This window comes from Nyctereutes procyonoides, unplaced genomic scaffold (genome assembly GCF_905146905.1).
Source record: "Nyctereutes procyonoides isolate TBG_1078 unplaced genomic scaffold, NYPRO_anot_genome, whole genome shotgun sequence".
Classification (NCBI taxonomy): Eukaryota; Metazoa; Chordata; class Mammalia; order Carnivora; family Canidae; genus Nyctereutes; species Nyctereutes procyonoides.
This window is the reverse complement of record NW_026575046.1, coordinates 68,919,492-68,940,287: the sequence shown is the minus strand read 5'-3', so window position 1 is coordinate 68,940,287 and position 20,796 is coordinate 68,919,492. Positions and strand designations below refer to the sequence as shown.

General features: G+C 35.5%; 1 protein-coding gene across 8 annotated transcripts in view; it reads right to left on the bottom strand.

Annotated features, from left to right (window-relative positions):
* The window catches only part of HERC4 (HECT and RLD domain containing E3 ubiquitin protein ligase 4), a 137,140-nt gene that overhangs the window by 19,123 nt on the left and 97,221 nt on the right, over window positions 1-20,796 (bottom strand). For 6 of the 8 annotated variants that reach the window (XM_055324901.1, XM_055324895.1, XM_055324894.1 and 3 more), the window contains 4 exons: window positions 14,383-14,406; window positions 11,809-11,907; window positions 10,070-10,237; window positions 9,701-9,844 (listed from right to left, as the gene is read on the bottom strand). In XM_055324901.1, the coding sequence (XP_055180876.1) occupies window positions 9,701-9,844; window positions 10,070-10,237; window positions 11,809-11,907; window positions 14,383-14,406 (435 nt within the window). The remainder of the gene's footprint in view (window positions 1-9,700; window positions 9,845-10,069; window positions 10,238-11,808; window positions 11,908-14,382; window positions 14,407-20,796) is intronic. The other 2 variants (XM_055324896.1, XM_055324903.1) reach the window with 1 other exon arrangement.

Genomic DNA, 20,796 nt, shown 5'->3' with positions numbered 1-20,796 from the left:
CTTCCCTTTCCAGGGTTCAGAACAGTACTAAAGCACTGGCAGCCAACCAGAGAGTAAAAAAACTACACATGCTGACAACTGAGGGTTCCCCCTTGAAATGTCCCTACCTAATCACTCTATGAATGGGGTCTATAAATCATAAATATGTATGGCCAGGGGATCCTGGGTAGCTGAGTCAGTTAAGTGTCTGACTCTTGATCTTAAGGGTTGTGAGTTCACCATGTTCGGTTCCATGCTGAGCATGGCATCTACTTGGGGAAAAAAAAAGAAAAAAAATGTGTCTGACCCAAAAGAGTAGCTTTTAGTGTCATGTTCTTTTTTTTTTTTTAAGATTTTATTTATTTATTTATGAGAGACACAGAGAGAGAGAGAGAGAGAGAGAGAAAGAGAGAGACAGAGACACAGGCAGAGGGAGAAGCAGGCTCCATGCAGGGAGCCTGACGTGGGACTCGATCCCAGGTCTCCAGGACCACACCCCAGGCTGAAGGCGGCACTAAACCGCTGAGCCACGGGGCTGCCCTAGTGTCATGTTCTTAAATGTGAATAAAAAGCAAAGGATCAAAAGAAAAAGACAAAAGAAATAAAAGAAACCTGGAGGAATAACTGGTACTATGGAGAAAAAATTCTGTCAAACAACAAAAAAAGTGTCCAGTATTCACCAAAAATTAATGAGGCATGCAAAAAAAGAATATGGTCCATTCATAAGAAAAAAGTCATATAAATTGTTAGGTCTCCTCTAGTAAAGTAAGACTTAATTTTTTTTTAAGATTTTATTTATTTATTTATTTGGGGGGGTAAGCACAAGAAGGAGGGAATGGCAGAGGGAGAAGAAGCAGGCTCCCCATCGAGCAGGGAGCCCAATGTGGGGCTCAATCGCAGGGCCCCGGGATCACGACCTGAGCCAAAGGTAGACATTTAACCAACAAAGCCACAAAGGCACCCTAGTGAAGACTTCAAATCAAGTGTTTTGTTTTAATTTATTTATTCATGAGAGACATACAGAGAGCGGCAGAGACACAGGCAGAGGGAGAAGCAGGCTCCATGCAGGGAGCCTGACATGGGACTCGATTCCAGGTCTCCAGGATCATGCCCTGGGCTGAAGGTGGCACTAAACCACTGAGCCACTCGGGCTGCCCTCAAATCAACTGTTTTAAATAGGCTCAAATAGCTAAAGGAAACTATGGGCGCAGGAGATGCGGGGAGAGAACAGAATAACAATGTCTCATCAAAAAGAGAATATCAATAAAGAAATGGAAATTATGGAAAAGCAGCATGCCAAAATTCTGGAAAAGTACAATAACTGAAACAAAAAATTCAGTAGAGGGGTATAAGAAATTTGAGCCGTCAGAAAAGAGAACCAACAAACTTGAAGATAGGTCAACTGAGATCATCTACTTTGTGGGACAGCAGTAAGAAAAAAGAATGAAGAAATACAAAGAGGGGGGCACCTGGTTGGCTCAGTGGTTGAGTGTCTCTGCCCCTCTGTGTCTCTTTCATGAAAAAATAAATAAAATCTTAAAAAAAAAGAAATAATGAAGAAGTTCCTACAAGACCTGTGGGACACCATCAAGTGTACAATCATACAAACAGCAGAGTCCCACAAGGAGAGGAGACAAAGAATATTTGAAGAAATGGTTGAAAACTTTCTAAATTTGACGAGACATAAATCTTACATCCAAGCAGCTCAATAAACTTCATTTATGACATACCTGTGATCCATATTCAGACACATTTTAATCTAAGTGTTGAAAGTCAATTATAAAGAGTATTGAAAGCAGCAAAAGAGAAGCAACTCATCACATAGTAAGGCTCCTCAATGAGACTAAAAGCTAATTTCTAATTAGAAACTATCTGTGCCAAAAGGCAGTAGGATGACATATTTAAAGGGCTGAAAGAAAAAAACTGTCAAGCAAGAATTTTACATTCAGGAAATCTCAGAAAAAGAAAAACTGAGAGTTTGTTGCTACTAAACCTTCCTTACAAGAAATGCTAAAGTCCATCAGCTGAAAGGAAAGGATGCTACACAGTAACTCAAAGTCATAGAAATAAAGGAACTCTGTGAAAGGTAGCTACATAGGTAAATATAAAAGTTAAAATTATTGTATTTGATTTGTAATCTTTCTCTTTAAATGGTTTAAAACTCAAATGCATAAAATAATTCTAAATCTGCATCAATGGGCACACAATGTATAAAGCTGTAAGGTGTGACAATAACAAAGAGAAAGGAACAGAGCTGTTCTAGGAGCAAAGTTTCTGCATATTACTGAAGCTGGTACTGATTCAAACTAGACTTGGAATTGTAACCCTCAGAGCATCAACTAAAGAAATTATATATATATGAGTGTATATATATTTTTTTGAAATGAGAAAGGAATCAAAACAATATACTAGACCAAAAAAATCAACTAAACCCCCAAAAAAGGTGGTAATTAGGAGGAAGAGATATGACTTACAGAAAACAAACAGTAAAATGGCAGAAGTGCTTCCTTATTAATAATAGCTTAAGGGGCACCTGTGTGGCTCAGTTGCTTAAGTGTCTGCCTTTGGCTCAGGTCATGATCCCAGAGTCCTGGGATTGAGCCCTGCATCGGGCTCCATGCTCAGCAAGGAGTCTGCTTCTCTTTCTTCTCTTCTCCTTGCTTTCTCTCTCAAATAAATAAAATCTTAATATAATGTTCAATAGGTCAGGTGTATTCAATACATGTAGAGTTATAAAATTTCCAACTTACAATGGGTTTATTGGAACATAAGCCCATTGTAAGTCTAGGAAGATTTATATATGCTGTCTACAAACCTCACTTTAAATCCAAAGATACTAGATTGAAAGTCAAAGTTTGAAAAATGATATGCCATGTAAATAATAACCAAAGAGAGCTGAGCGGCTCTACTAATATCAGGGAAAAAAGACTTTAAATCAAAAACATCAATTCATCAATAAGATATAACCTTTACAAAACATCTAGATACCTAACAATATAATATCAACACAGATCAAGTAAAAACTGATACAACTAAGGGGAGAAATACAGCTCTAAAATAACAGTTGGAAGCTTTAATATCCCACTCATAGTAACAGATACAACTATCACACAGAAGATTACTAAGGAAATAGAGAACTTGAACACTACTATAAAATAACCAGATCTAACAGACAGCTACAGAACATTCCATTCCACAACAGAATACATTCTTCTCAAGTGCATATGGAACATTTTCCAGGAGATACCTTATTTTAGGTCAAAAACTAAGCCTTAGTAAGTTTAAAAGACTAAGATCATAAAAAAAATTTTTTTTTCAGACCACAATGGAATGAAATTAGAAATCAACAACAGAAGGAAATATAGAGACAGGGCGCCTGGCTGGCTCATTTGGTGGAGTGTGCAACTCTTAATCCTGGAGTTGGAGGTTGGAGTCCCACACGGGTTGTAGAGATTAATTAAAAATAAAATCTTAAAAAAAAAAAGGAAATATGGAGATTTCAAAGATGTGAAAATTAACACACTCTTAAACAACCAATGTGTCAAAGGAGGTATCACAATATAAAAACTTATAGGATACAGGGAAAGCAGTATTCATAGGGAAATATATAGTCATATTCATATGAAAAAAGAAAAAATATCTCACACCAATAACCAAACTTTATATCCTAAAGAATTACAAAAAGAAGAGCAAACTAAACCCAAAGCTACTACAGAGATATGACCAATGAAGATTCAAGTGGAGGTAAATAAAGAGTAGAAAAACAATACATAGAAGCAACAAAATCAAAAGTTGTTTGTTCCAAAAGATAACAAAACCAACAAACCTTTAGCTAGAATGACCAACAACAACAAAAAAAAGACTCACATTACTAAAATCAGGATTGAAAATGGGAACATCAACCATCGTCCTTACAGGGGCACCTGGGTGGCTCAGTGGCTGAGCCTCTGCCTTTGGCTCAGGTCATGATCCCAGGGTGCTGGGAAAAAGTCCTGCAACAGGCTACCCACAGGTAACCTGCTTCTCCTTCTGCCTGTGTTTTTCATGAATAAATAAAGTCTTAAAAAAACAAACAAACCCAAAAACCTATCATCATTGCAGAAATAAAAAGGATTATAAGAGAATACAACTGTATGACAACAAAACAGATAATCTAGATGAAATGGACAAATTTCTAGGAATATTCAAATTATCAAACTGTTACCAGAAGAAAATCTAAAAGAAATTTTTTTTAAAAGAAATCTAGGGATCCCTGGGTGGCACAGCGGTTTGGCGCCTGCCTTTGGCCCGGGGCGCGATCCTGGAGACCCGGGATCAAATCCCACATCGGGCTCCCGGTGCATGGAGCCTGCTTCTCCCTCTGCCTGTGTCTCTGCCTCTCTCTCTCTCGCTCTCTGTGACTATCATAAATAAATAAAATTAAAAAAAAAAAAAAGAAATCTAGAAAATCTGAAAAGACCCAAGCACACCCCCCCTCCCACCACCGACCAATCTATAACAAGGAACTGAATCACTAATCAAAAAACTTCCAGGGGTACCTGGCTGGCTCAGTTGATTAAGTATCTGATTTTGGCTTGGGTTGTGATCTCAGGGTCCTGGGATTAAGCCCTGCATTGGGCTACCTGCACAGTGGGGAGTCTGTCCTCTGACCCCCCTGCTCATGTGCTCTCTCAAATAAATACACTTTTTTAAGAAAAACAACCCCCAAACAAAAAAAACCTTCCAACAGGGGCACCTGGGTGGTTCAGTTGGTTAAACGTCTCAACTCTTGCTTTCAGTTCAGGTGATGATCTTAGGGTTACAGGATCCAGCCCTGTGTGGGGCTCTGCACTCAGTGGGGAGTCTGCTTGGGATTTTCTCTTTCCTCCCCTTCCCCTGCCATGAATGCTCTGTCTCTCTTTATCAAATAAGTAAAGAAAACCTTACAAAACAAAACAAAAACTTCAAACAAAAAAGCCTAGGACCAGATTCTACCAAACATTTCAAGAATAATTAACATCAATGTTTCCTCTTCTAAGAAATGGAAGAAGAGAATACAAGAAATGGAGGATGAGGCAACTTTTTCTAATGTATCTGTGAGGTCAAACTACCATGACACCAAAGATCGACAAAAGCATCACAAACACCAAAAAGAAAACTGTAGACCAGTATCCTTAACAAAGATGGAAAAATCATCAACAGAACACAAGCAAACGAATCCCACAGCAAAATAAAAGGATTACACACCATGACCAAGTAGGCTTTCCTCAAGAATACAAGGTGGCTCAACATAAGAAAATGCACCAATATAATACATCACATTTATGGAATGAAGGAAGGAAACTACATGATCATCCTGATGTAGAAAAAGCATCTGACAAAATCCCACTCTCTTCCATGATAATATACTCAACAAACTAGACATAGAAGATAACCTCCTTAAAGTGACAAAAGTGAAAAACCCAAAGCTAACATCCCACTCAGATCAGGAACAAGAAAAGCAAGTCCACTCTTACCACTTGTATTTGACAGTGTACTGGAAGTTCTAGCCAGGGCAATTAGGCAAGAAAAAGAAATAAAGGTATCTAAATTGGAAGGAAAGAAGTAAAATTAAATCTATTGCATTTATGGATGCCATGATCTCATATAAAGAAAATCCTAAAGAATCCACAAAACAATCTAGTAGAGCTGATAAATAAATTCAGCAAAGTTGCATAATACAAAATCAACATTCAAAAAGCAGCTGTATTTCTTTTTTTTAAGCAGTTGTATTTCTATATCGTAGCAATGAAAAAAACCAAAAATAAAATTTATGAAAAAGTTCAATTTATGACAGCATCAAAAAGAACAAAATATTTATTCAATACCTTCTTCATCAAACCCTTAATGTCCTTTTTTTGCAGAAATGACAAGCTAACCATAAATTCATACAAAATTTCAAGAGATCCCTAACATTCAAAACAATCCTGAATGAGAAGAACAGTTGGAGGACTCATACAATTCAATGTCAAAACCTACTGCAAAGCTACAGTAAACAAAACTGTGTTGTACTGGCATAAGGACAGACGAATAAAACTGAGGTCCAGGAATAAATCCGTATTTCTGCAATTAATTTTCAACAAAGGTGCCAAGACTAGTCAATAGGGAAAGAATAGCCTTTTTAACAAACAATGGTGGGACAACTAGTTATTCACATACGAAGAATGAAGCTGAACTCTTACCTCACACTATAGACAAAAATTAACTCAAAATGGATCAAAGACCTCTAACAGCTAAAACTGTAAAACTCTTATAAGAAAATCCAGAGGGGTAAATCTTAATGACTTTGCAACAGTCAACGGTTTCTTAGTTATGACACCAAAAGCACAGGCAACAAAAGAAAAAAATAGATAGAGGATCCCTGGGTGGCTCAGCAGTTCAGCATCCTTTGGCCCAGGGCGTGGTCCTGGAGTCCTGGGATCGAGTCCCATGTCAGGCTCCCTGCATGGAGCCTGCTTCTCCCTCTGCCTGTGTCTCTGCCTCTCTCTCTCTCTATGTCTATCATGAATAAATAAACAAAAATCTTAAAAAAAAAAAAAAAGAAAAAGAAAAAGAAAAAAACAGATACAGAAACCCTGGGTGGCTCAGTGGTTTAGTGCCTGCCTTCAGCCCAGGGCGTGATCCTGGAGTCCCGGGATCGAGTCCCATGTCAGGCTCCCTGCATGGAGCCTGCTTCTCCCTGTGCCTGTGTCTCTGCCTCTCTCTCTCTTTCATGAATAAATAAGTAAAATCTTAAAAAAAAAAAAAAAAAAAAGATAAAAAAGACTTCAATGAAACTTAAAACTATGGGTCAAAAGATATTACCAAGAAAGTGAAAAGACAACCCATAAAATGGGAGAGAATATTTGCAAATCTTACATTTGATAAGAATCTAGTATCCAGAATATATAAGGAAGTCTTAAAACTCAATAGCAAAAAGACAATGTAATTTAAAAATGAGAAGAGGACTTAAAAAGACATTTTGCTTAAAGCATATAACAAATGGCCAAATAAGCACATCCCTGGCCATTAGAGAAATGCAATTCAACACCACAATGAGATGCTATTTCATACCCACTATATTATTAATAAACTAAATATATTTTTGAAATATAATTTTAAAAAAAGGAAAATAGCAAATGTTGGAAAACAGTTTGGTGGTTCCTTAAAAAGTCAAACTAAATTATAACATGACCCAGCAATTCCACTCCTAGGTATACACCCAATTAAGTGCAGTGTGCAAACATAAACTTGTACATAAATGTTCATAGCAGCATTATTCATAACATTTTATCAAAAGAGTTAAACAACCCAAATGTCTATCGACTGATGAAACATAAACAAAATATGGTATTTCCATACAAATGAATATTCTTCAACTACAAAATGGAATGAAGTATTGATATATGGTACAGCATGGATGAACCTTGGAAATATGTTAAGTGAAAAGAAGCTAGCCACAAAAGGCCACATATTATATATGACTCCATTTATAGCAAATATCAAGAATAGACAAATCCATAAGACAAAGAGTAGAGTAGTGGTTGTTGGGCTGGAGGGAAAAGGAAGTGGAGAGTAACTGCTTAAGGTGTACAGGTTTCCTGTTGAGGTGATGAAATGTTCTGGAACTAGATAGTCATCATGGTTGCACAACACTGTTAATGTACTGAATACTACTGATTTGTACCTTAGAAAAATTCTTAAAATGGTCAATTTTGTTATATGAATTTTACTTCATCAAAAAAAAAATTATAAAGAACATATGGCCCTCTGCTTTCTCCCTCTCCTTGTCAGGACTGAGCTTTTAGCCAGCAAGGAAGACAACTGACTACATACATGGTAGATTTGAGTGAATATCTTCAAGATGATAGCTATGACCTTATTGGTGATTTAAGTCACATAAAATGAAAAAGGAGGCTACAGAAAATTCTGGTGTTTGAATAGAATTAGAGGTATCAGGGGGTGCCTGGGTGGCTCAGCTGGTTAAGCACCTGCCTTTGGTTCAGATCATGATCTCAGGGTCCTGGGATTGAGCCCTTCGTGGAGCTCCCTGCTCAGCTGGGGAGTCTGTTTCTCCTGCCAAGTTGAGCACATGCTCTCTCTCAAATAAATAAAATCTTGAGAAAAAAGAATTAGAAGTATCAGTATGATCTCATGGTTGGAAACCATATGTATGTTGGAACCATACATGAGATGTGTGTGTATATACATGTTATATGTGTGTATATATACATGTTATATGTTATCATATAACTCCTAGTTCTGCCTGCTGAGAACCTGAAAGCAAGGACTCCCTCGTAGCAATGAGTACACTTAGGATCCAGAGCATGGTTTCTAAATTCCATTTTCACCTGAAGAAGTCAGGGCTTTTAAGGAGAAATGGCTACTGCCAGGACTTGGGTAATCACAAGAAGAGCCTGGAATGTATGTTTTCACTACATGTAAAGAATCAGGGGCACCTGGGTGGCTCAGTTGGTTAAACATCTGCCTTCAGCTCAGGTCATGATCCCAAGTCCTGGGATCGAGCCCTGAGTTGGGTGTGCTGTTCAGTGGAGAGTCTGTTTTTCCCTCTGCCTCCTTCCCCCTGCTCATGCTCATGCTCTTTCTCTCTCTCTGATAAATAAAAACCTAAAATAAATAAATAAATAAATGTAAATAATTAAGGAAAAATGGGGACATGTAGAAAGTACACAAAAGAGGAACCAATTCAACAGGGCTCCCATTGGCTAAATCAAGATATAACTAAAAAGGTCTCACAGAAATCCAAAATAAAGCTTAAGACTGCTCCTCCCCTGAGTTCAAAACATTACCTCTCTATAGAACTGAACAAAGGCCCACAGAACTCTTTGTGTTCCTAGTAAAAGAGGCCTCCATTCCATGTGCCCTCTCAAATTCTCTCTGCCACACCATTAACAAACTATCCCTAAGAGACTAAGCCAAGGAGGAGACCATAATTCGATCAGATTGTCCACCTACCTCGGAGGTTATCAGTATTATTCCACCATGCCTTACGTGCCTGTTTATCAACATAGGAAGCCTCAAACTCATAGATTATCCATAATCCCAACTCCATGTGGCATTGTATTGGCCCTTAAATCTGACACAATCTTTTTTTTTTTTTTTAATCTGACACAATCTTATCACCATTCTTCCTCCATCAAATCCTTTCACTTGTCCTGGAACTCACAATCTATTATTTAGAAAACTGCCCACATCCTGAACTTCTCTCCAAATTTTCCTTCCTTTTATAAATGAATAAGACTGTCTTCTGAGGACATGATTTCTCCTATAGCTCTTATAAATGGTGTTTGTTTTCTCTTCTAACTCCTCATACAACTAGGCATAGAAGTAAATTCCTGGTTTTTCAATCCTTCTAGACCTCCTTTCATTTGCCTTCCTAAAATCTCCAGATCCTCTGAAATACAGGATGATGGGCCACATCCCATGCTACTGCTCTATTATTTGACTGTGTTGCTTTCCTGCAGGGTACACTCAAGGATGAAAAAATACCAACCTGCAAAAACAATAAAGTTGGCTAATTTGAAACATGTGAGAAACATTAATGTGTTCTGATGACTCTGAGTTCAAAAATTTATAATTTTCCAAAATGTAATAAAGCAAATCTCTGAATATGTAGTAACTTTTATCTACTGAGTCAACTTGACACATATGGGTATATATCCACATGTGTATACATAGAATAATTTAGATGGTTGGACCTCACCTTATCAGAAAACCAAATGAGCCTGGAATCTTCATAATACCTAAACATGCCATATTTAGGATCCAACAATTCTCTCATGATGAGCAAGAAAAATTCTTTGCGTACTCCTCCTGCATCAACAGCATCTTCTCCAACAAATATAACCTAAAATAGCATAATGCAAAAACTGAATGTAAAGAAATGTAAGTATATTCTGGAGAGCCCATAACATTTAATTTATTACAATAAATGCTCAATTCATAGTTTAAAAAATTTATATAGTTTTATTTATTAAGTTTCAAAAATACATATTAAAACTTTTTAATTTTCTAAAACTATGAATTGCTGAGCATATACTGTATGTAATATATACAGAAAATGTTAAATTACCTTGAGTGGCTTTTTGTAGTCTATATTCTTTGTTTTCCTAAGGACTTCCATTGCATCTCCTACAATATTTTCTCTACGTACAACTAGAATTAAGCAGGGATTCACAGATTCAATCACTGGGAGGAAAAGAGAGGAGACATTCTGTCTGTGGGCCTGGTCAATAGCCATCTAGAAAACAAAAGATTAAGATTTAAATAGCAATGCTATAAAGAAGCTAATGTGACTGGGCAGGTTAACGTCTATCTATCAATTATAATCTTATATTTATAATTCTATTATAGTATATATACTACTAAATTCACAGAGAACCTAACACAGTATCTAGTAGAGCATAAGAGCTTATTAAACTGTATTCTTAGCATAAAGAGTGTCCTTTTGAATGTTTTTATATTGAAGCTTTTGAACGTTTTTATATTGAAGTGTAACTAATGATATCATTTAGCAAGCACGAAAGTCTTAAATGGTAAATCTGAACACTGCTGTTTCTCAACAAATAATTGGCACCAAGAGTGAGGAGTAAAAGAAAACAGCATTAAAACAACCTCTAATGAGAATAAGGAAGAGTCTGGCTGAGGAGTTTTATAGAAATGTATCTAGTAGAGTGATCATTGCATCTGCTCATAAACCAAGCATTTGGCTTTTACCATTTAAAACCTTTTTAAAAAAAAATGGTTTCCCTGTGTTCTTGTTCTAAAATGGAGTATACTATGTTAACTGAGGCATTATTGTTTTAACAACCACCATCAAAAAACTGGCTTGCTAGCTGTTAGTATAAACCCTACAAAAATATTTATTTCTTCTGTTGATGAAAATGGATATATGGATAGAAGCACATCTCTGAAATTCCCCTAGTATTTATGATTTAAAAATCTGGAGGCATGTAAAATATCAAATGTATTTATTTTAAAGGAATGAAAATAGCTATCAAAATTGGGTACAGGGATAATTTTTTAAGGCATTTTTAGAATTTTAAGTGCTCAAGGTTTCTTTCCATCATTCTCTTAGTCCTTACCTTCTATAGTCTGACATTCTACACTAGAAAATAAAACTCAAAAGCTTTGTAATTTACAGGCTCAAAAGATAAAGTAAATCTATCGTAGCTCTCAAAGTCACAAAATATAAAACATTAAAAAAAAATCCTCATTATAAATGAAAAAGTGTTCAACATAAAACACAGCAGGTTGGGGGAGAAGGGAGAGGGAGGAGCAGATGATGACCAATCTTAGGAAAACGCCTTATTTATTATTAAAAGCTTTCTTGAAGGAAACCTCATATCCTCCCTCTAACTAAAGTGATCACATGCCTCTACTTTATATCACCTCACCTCTAGCTACCTCCAACTTTTACCAAGTATATAAATATGAAGTATATAATGAAGCAAGATTTGAAATAAACCACTGTTTGTGAAGTAAACTAGCAAAATTGTTTATAAAGATTGCATATTTCTATAATCAAAAAGGCGTATAACTTTTTTAAAGATACAACACGATTAAAGGCTAAACTATTGTATTTTCACTTAAATACATAAAGTAGCCCTCATAAGAACATACATGTCATATACAACAGTCCTCTTTTTAAGGTAGCAAAGATACTTTGCAAAAGACAGACCACTGAGGTATAGAATGTTCCCAGGGATTGCTGATTGTAGGCAAACTTCAAATGTTTATTTTTAAAAAAACTTTACAGAAAACAATTCAAAAACCATCCTCAAATCAGATTAGTATTAAACTATATTTTACCTGCATCTGTAAGACTGCATCTGTTTGTAACAGAGTAGTTTTTGCTTGGGCATCAAATACAAATGGATATGTGCAGATTGTAACAGGGATATCTGCCAACTGGAAATAAAAAATTAATTTGTTAGTACAAATTGATTTGTGATGTATTTTTTTGTATATACTATTATTTCTTTTAAAACTGATCACATTCTGGTTTATTCACCTACATGTTGCTCAGGAATTATAAATAAAACATTGCCTACTTCCAAAATATGGAATTTTTACTGATAATCAGATGAGGCATGGAATAACCCCAATTCCCAATAACCCCAATTTTAGGAGGGAATTATATACTTGAAAGTCCATCTAATTGTAAATTACAAGTATCTTTTGGTTAGCATATATTAACCCCAAGATCCAGCAAATTATTCGGCTGCAAATATTTTCTAAAACTGGGGGCTCTTGGGATGCCTGGGTGGCTTAGTCAGTTAAGCATGCAACTCTTGATTTTAGCGCAGGTCATGATCTTGGAACTGTGAGAAAAAGCCCTGCATCAGGCTCTGTACTGGGCATAGAACCCACTTGAGATTCTCTTTCTTGGGTGCTTGGGTGGCTCAGCGGTTAAACATCTGCCTTTGGCTCACATCATAGTCCCACGATCCTGGGATAGAGTGCCATATCAGCCTCCTTGCAGGGAGTTGGCTTCTCTCTCTGCCTAGGTCTCTGCCTCTTTCTCTGTGTCTCTCATGAATAAATAAGCAAAATCTTAAAAAAAAAAAAAAAAAAGATTCGCTCTCTCCCCCTCCCTCTTAAAAATAAAACAAAACTGGGCATTCCTATGTTAAATACATTACCCAGTTCTTATATATTAGTACTCTAGCAACTGAGGCCAATGATAAAAGCAATCTGATTATTCATTCATTTAACAGGTATTTATTGATGCCAGTAGAGAGCCAACATTACTGTAAGTCCAACAATCTTTCTTTCATTTAATCTACAAAAAAAAGCACCACAAGTATTATTTTCTATTAACCTTTAAAGTCGAAAAAACTGACCTATTATCATTATTACAACTTAATCACTTTACAATTATTTATCATAGAAAGTAATACGGTGATTGTTAAGTATTTTAACAATGCAGAAAAATACAAAGAACTATGAATTTCCAGCCAGATTCTTGCAGTTGGAGGAGGACGTATTCCTACCATCTACCCAACAGGGCAATGTTGTTGTGTCAGCTCTGAAACAGAGTCCCTGCTGTAAGGTTTGTTTGTTTGTTTCTTTCTTTCTTTTTTTTTTTTTTTGCTGTAAGGTTTCTAGTGAAAACAATATATTATGAAATAACCCACTCCTTAAGTGCCTAGGAAGTTCTTTTTATTAAGTCTGAATTCCCATTTCTATACATCACTATGCATTACTTCATTTTGTATTTCAGTCTTCATTGCAGGGAGGCATATATGTTTTAAAATATTTCAAGTCCCCAAGCTCTTTTTTCCACAGTAAACATTCCCAGTTTTTCCAGCCATCCTGAAAATAATATGGTTTCTAGCCCTTCTTCATTCTAATTGCCCTTTTAAATGTATTTTATCTAAGTCTCTCTTAACAAAAACAAACAAAATAATCCAATAGGACTCAATCAATATTTCTATGATAAGACTACCAACTCTTTGTTAACAACACATAAGACAGCAGGCTGAGTTATATTAACCTTAAATTATCATTCTTCACTATTTTTCATACGACAATTTTTACCTTGATCCTGTATTTGTGTCACTACCTTCTGACAGCAGAAAAGTAATTTCACTACTCTGAAACTCAAAATGACTGAGATGATTTCTAAGGTTTGCTCTGGTTCCAAAAGTCTATGATTTCATAATTTTATGTGCTACTTCTATGTGAAGATGAGGAAGCAAAAAATAGTAAGCCTATACAATTAAGTTAATTCTAAATGTTTCACTGGTTCAAGTGCTGGGGGAAAAAAACAAAAGAAAACAATAAAACCTAAAGTCTATAACAGAAATATAAAAGAAGTACTATTTATTAACAAGCTCAAGTGTTAAAAAGGTGGTTCAGGTTTGCTGATAATGTAAACCAAAATGTTAGAACTTTGTATGTTAAGATAGTATATTATACAAAGTAAGGAAGATGACCATAATGAGTTCATTTAACTTTGAGTATCAATTACTAGTTTCAAAAAAATTGAAAATCATTTTAGTTCTGTAATATAAAATATTTCCTGCCTTGCTAGGTAAGCATTTGTCAGATTTTAAAAGTTTGCCTTTTTAAAATTATTATTACAAAGGACACGTATTAATTTTATACTGGAAGATTTTAGGAGAATAGAAACTATTTTAACACAAATATTGTTAAAAGGCATCACGTAGGTGAAATAATGTTAACTAAAACAGAGGTTTTACTTTTCTTTAGAAAATTCTTCTGAAATGTTAGGTACAACAATTCATATATACTCATTTAAAAATTTATATACATACATATAAATTTAAAAGTCACACAAAACAGGAATCTTTTGCTCTCCTATCACTTAAGACAAACAGAGTGTACTCTGAACATGAGACTTCAATACACCAAACTTACCTCAGTTAATCCATGGTTGACATCCTAAGACAGCAGTGCAGAATGTAACAGTAATGAGGAAAGAGCAATGTTAGTGTCCAAATTTAACTATTTCTATTCAAAGTAGCATTTCATATATTTTGCTACAGCAGAACACTGAATTAATGAAGTAGACCAAAATATACCTACAACAAAACTTACCCTTTCCACGTGCACCTTATGTTTCTATATCTACAAAAATAAGAACTATGTTTCATGTATCTTGTGGTCACAAAGTTATCAAGGCTTGAACATAATGAAATCTGGCATTAGCAACTAAGCACCCTATTTGTAGAGTTTAGGTAGAATAGGGAAACTAAATGTACACCTGACTTGGTTTTGAAGATACAATTTTAAGTTTGTTTCTCCACCTGGAAAATGGGAAAAAATATTCCCCAGATCTCAGGACTTGATTAATCTTGACAAAATGTCTGAAAAGGAGATCCCTGGGTGGCGCAGCGGTTTGGCGCCTGCCTTTGGCCCAGGGCGCGATCCTGGAGACCCAGGATCGAATCCCACGTCAGGCTCCCGGTGCATGGAGCCTGCTTCTCCCTCTGCCTATGTCTCTGCGCCTCTCTCTCTCTCTCTGTGACTATCATAAATAATAAAAATTTAAAAAAAATGTCTGAAAAGTGTTTTGTAGATTAAACGGCTATACGTAAACAAAGTGAAGAAAATTAAGCTGTCAGTTGTTCTAACCAACTGATTTTAATTTATGTGCTTCCCCTATAATAAACTGTAAACATCAGTGTAACAGTTGTCAGTGAGTTTTGTGAGAGCTTATAGCAAATTATTGAACTAAAGGTGGTGTGGGGAACCCCCCAAACTTGCAGTTGGTGCCAGAAGTAAGGGCAGTCTTGTGTGGACTAAGTATCTTTTCACTTTGTAGTTTGCTAAATGCTCACATGCCTCAGGGGTACTTTTGGAAGCTTTAAGATATGAACAAGGAGGACTTGGTTCTCTCACTATATTGTGCTCGATAAAGTCGGAGCAGTATGAACATAAGCAAAATATGATTCCATACCAATCCTATTCAGAAAAAGGTAATTACTGATAATATTTTCTTCCAAAAAATTCAGAGTACCAAGTTATCACTACATAAGTGCCTCTACTGCTGGTGTTAACAAGAACACATTTAGAAGCTGTACTGCAGAGAAAGTCTTTTAGATTACACTGAGCTTATTTTGAAATCAACAGGAACATCTGACATTCTTTTATAGTATATCCTGTGGGACATTTTAAAAGTGCTATTATTACTATAAAAGTCTAAACAAGCAAAGAAACACGTCTCAATATTTTCTGACTATCTATAGCCTGATTTGATAACTATAGTAGATATCAAGACAGATATTTATATCATGGGAGATAATTTTTTTCTTAAGTAAATAATAAAACATTATTTTACTATATACATTTTTATTACTATATATAATTAGATAAAGGTGCTATGCATATCATTATGCACTGAGGAAGTCAGTAAGATTGTTAGAATTTATGGTGTGACTAAACCATACTAAAGTAGAACCTATATTTGATTGTAAGCTGGAAGAAATACAGGAAATAATGGGATATGTACAAAACTTGAAAAAAGAGAGGCTTTTAGATATCAAATAGGATAATTCTCTAGGAGAACAGCATCAAAGAGTAAACCAGATTAAAATCATTATCAGAAATTTCAATTTAAGGATCAAGGATCTGAGACAAAAGCTCAAACACTTTTAAAAAGGTAAATGCAAGAAGAAAAAAAAGGCAAATGCTTAAAAGAGCATGGATGAACTCTTCCAGGAAATATTAGGGTTGCAAGGTAGTTGTTATTAGTTGCAAACCTGTTTCAATCAAAGTTGTATTTCCAAGGGAATTTTAAAAGGAAAACAAAGTGGGGGTTGGAGGCAGGTGATCATAAAACACATGAGGTCAATTAAAAGTCTATTGCTAAAAATTCAACATTTCATTGGCTCCAAATCCACATACTCAAGCATTTGTTGACTGTTTTTAGAGTCAGAGTCCTGAAATTGGGACAAGGCATGCCTAATTTTAGTTACTCAATGTCCCAGAAGCTGGAGTGAGAAAGGCTTGAAGAAATGTTCTAAAGTCAGGTTCTCATGGTCTAACGCAGACTTCACTAAGGCTGCTTTTAACACCAATGGTTAATGATGGTTCCAGTTGATCACAGACAAAAGAGCTCCTTGGCACATTTTAGTTTCAACTAATTTCTTATGGTAAAACATTATGGCATTCCTGGTGTCATCTTGATTTAATAATATAACACAGGATTACTCTAAGAAGGCATAAAGAGGGGATATTGAAGTTAATGAAGTAATTCCAGTAAATATGAAAGGTCCTGGTAAATAGATAGAAATAAAAAGGTAACTTCTAAAACATGAGGGAAATGGAAATCTATGAACATAATTTGGTAATCCAATGTTTAAGGAGTCAGTCCAAAAGTTCAGTCAGCAAAATATTAATGCCATTAAAAAAAAATAAGGGAGCTTTAAAAAAGATGAACTTTACTTGGAAATACTATAGTTGCAGGCGAGCACAAATGTACTTTTTTGGTTTTTATTAAATGAGAACAAAATTCAAACCCAGAAGTACTGATGTATCTTTTCTAAACTGGTCTCCCCAACTCTTTTATCAGTCTATCTTTCTACTTTACTAGTGAACAGGTCATGTTGCTAGCTCAGCACTGTCCACAGTTAAAGTACAACTTAACTCCAGAGAACAAATACACTGATGATTTATATATACAGCACAACTAATATCAAAATATAAGATTTATGACTTAAAAAAATATGTACTACAGCACCAGAGACTATAAAAATTTCATCAATTTACCAAGAATCTTCATTAGGATATCTGACATGCCTTACACAGGTAAACATTTCTTGAAATAAATATGTAGTTTAAAAAATGTGTAACATGAATCATATAGTACTTTAAACAAGCAGACCCAGCATATACCTTTCTATACTTCATTCTAAGTCAATTTTTACTAAATATTGATACATATGTACAGAAAGTAGAAGTATAAGAAAGAGAAGAAAAGAGCACACAGATAAGTAGCAACCACTAAAGTATTTTCAACTTAAAAACAAAGTTAAAAAAAGGTAAGGAAATACACAACTGAGAATAGTACCTAGAAAGTGGAGAAAAATCAAGTATCAGAGGAGAAAGAGAACCCATGTGCCATTTTATTTTGTCAGGAGATTAGCCATAAAAGGAGAAATATAGATAAAAAGCGAAAAGGAATTCAAATGAAAAAAGTTGCATACACCAAGATCACAGTCTTGAAAAAACAAAAAACAGAGAATCTTATATAGTAACCAGCAGGAGTAGGAGGATCAAGAAAAAAACTTCATAAAAACATGTAAAAAGAGGTTAAAAGCACAGAAATGAAAGGGGATGAAGTGAAAAGTTAGAAGTCTCAGCAGTACAAAAGCAGTACAAATATTAGAAGGAAAGCAAAGAACTTCACAGAATTAGTTTTTAGTGTTTAGGGATCAGGAAAGTGTTTATCTGCTGGATTCTTAAAATCTTTGGGGGAAAAAAGGAAGTGGGAGAAAAAATATCTTCAAAGATTATATATAGCATGAAGACAAATACAGTAAAAGCAAAAAAACTTCCTTGCAATATTTAGAACAAGTTATATATATATATATATATATATATATATATATATATATATATACATATATATATAAACACATATGCACTATGCACATGTGTATATATCTATAAATAAATAAAACTTAGAGATATATATGCCTTATAACTCACAGTAATTATGTTTTATCAAAGACTATTTTATGCTTCTACACTGAAGCAATGGAATTATTTCATGATTGTAACTCTTATTCAATAGTAGTATACAAGTGTATATACATATATATATGTATATACACACATATATGTATATACAAATACACATACAAACACATCCATATCATCACGAAATAGCATGTGAGTACCTTCAGGATAGATTCTTTAAAATCTTACTTAGAGCTGTTAATGTAATAGTTCAGCATAGCATCAGGATTAATAATACAAATATGAATTCTATTAAAAAGTTCCAGGAGGGCAGCCCCGGTGGCGCAGTGGTTTAGCGCCGCCTGCAGCCCAGGGCGTGATCCTGGAGACCCTGGCTCGAGTCCCACGTCAGGCTCTCTGCATGGAGCCTGCTTCTCCCTCTGCCTGTGTCTCTGCCTCTCTCTCTCTGTGTGTCTCTATGAATAAATAAATAAAATCTTAAAAAAAAAAAGTCCCAGGAAAAAAATTCTTTAGAGTTATGTGTAAATGTGAAAGTACCTTGAACTCTCTCAAAGTAAGAAGCTTTGTGAAATCCAAAGTCACAATATAAATTAATGAACTTTATAAGAGTTGCACAAAGATCTTTAAAGTAAATGCCAGCTCTCTATTCCCAAATGTAGATTAGAAGAACCCAAATCATAGGTTCTACATTCTGATTTCTAAGATGTGATATTAAACCCACTATGCAAATTAAATAAAGGAACAAGCTTTCACTGCTACAGCCACCTATTCAATATCATTGTGTCTACAAATGAAGAGAAAGGAAAAGCTTATGGCTGAAAGAATAGAGTAATAGAGAGCAATTATCAAGCAGAGCAAACATACAATCTGAAGAGAATGAGAAGCAGTGGAAAAGCCCAGAATAGGAAAGTAGTCCAATACCGCCTCCCTCTTAACAGAAAACTCTAGCACTGAAATACCTCCTAAGGAAATTCAATTTGAAATGACCACAGCTATATACCAAGTAGAGTTTGGATACAGGCCCAACAAACTTAAAAGTACACATTCAAACCACAGCTTTTCCACAAAGATAACCACAAACTAAAACATCCTATTAGATTGGCACTTGTCCGACTTGTTAAGAACACAAATAGTTTATGACCTACGTATTAGATATAAATTCAAATGGCAAAGGGTAGTATCTAATTCATAGTGATACAAGAAGATAGGACTCTTTTTTTTATTATTATTATTTTATTTATTTATGATAGTCACACACAGAGAGAGAGAGAGAGAGGCAGAGACACAGGCAGAGGGAGAAGCAGGCTCCATGCACCGGGAGCCCGACGTGGGACTCGATCCCGGGTCTCCAGGATCGCGCCCTGGGCCAAAGGCAGGCACCAAACCGCTGCTCCACCCAGGGATCCTGATAGGACTCTTTCTTAAGATAGTTTCTCAAACAAGCCTTGCAGATCCCAAGGGATATATATTTTAGGGGGGGGTCTATGAGTGCTCTGAATTTTTTTTTTTTTTTTTATTTATAAATTAATTTTTATTGGTGTTCAATTTACCAACATACAGAATAACACCCAGTGCTCATCCCGTCAAGTGTCCCCCTCCGTGCCCGTCACCCATTCACCCCCACCCCCCGCCCTCCTCCCCTTCCACCACCCCTAGTTCATTTCCCAGAGTTAGAAGTCTTTATGTTCTGTGTCCCTTTCTGATATCTCCCACACATTTCTTCTCCCTTCCCTTATATTCCCCTTCACTATTATTCATATTCCCCAAATAAGTGAGAACATACACTGTTTGTCCTTCTCCGATTGACTTACTTCACTCAGCAGTGCTCTGAATTTTTAATTTTAGTGTTTTCATACCAGAGTTTTAAAAAACTGACTAAAAAAATATAAATTTAGAATAATCCATTTATAATCCCAGTATTACCATGAAACTTCAAGGGCTGCAATAGTTGTAAACATAACCAAACCAGCACCAAACAGGAAGGATCTCTATGTTTAGGACTTCATGCATAAATGATATACTTGATGAGTCAAGGCCAAATGAATATGACATCTCATTCTAAAAGCAAATGTTTCATTGTAATTCAAATAGAGAAAGGCAGCAAGATAACTGTTACTAGACACTGCAGTATAGAGGCTACTGCCAAACTGACAGCTTGTGTATAGACAGCCAGCAATAACCATCATTTTACCAAGAATTAACTGTCAAGAACTTTCCTAAGTACTTTATATAGATCATATCCAATTAACCTTCTCAGGAGCTCTATAAGGTAGGTACTATTATCCTTAACTTACAGAAAAAGAATGAGTAATTTCTCCAAGGATATAGAGTAAATGCTAAGGGGCGATCTGAATCCAGGTACTCTTATGTTACACTACTTTCTCATCATATTTAAGTTGTGAAGTGAGATTCCTGATCATCAAAATGCAATTATCCTCCATACTAAATATTAATTTGATTTTTAAATTTGTAGTGTTATTTATAATTTATAAATTTGTTATGGTTTTAGAGTTCTTTTAAAATCTAAGCCTCAGGAGGGATGCCTGGGTGGCTCAGCGGTTGAGCAACTGCCTTCGGCTCAGGGCATGATCCCGGAGTTCCGGAACTGAGTCCCACACTGGGCTCCCT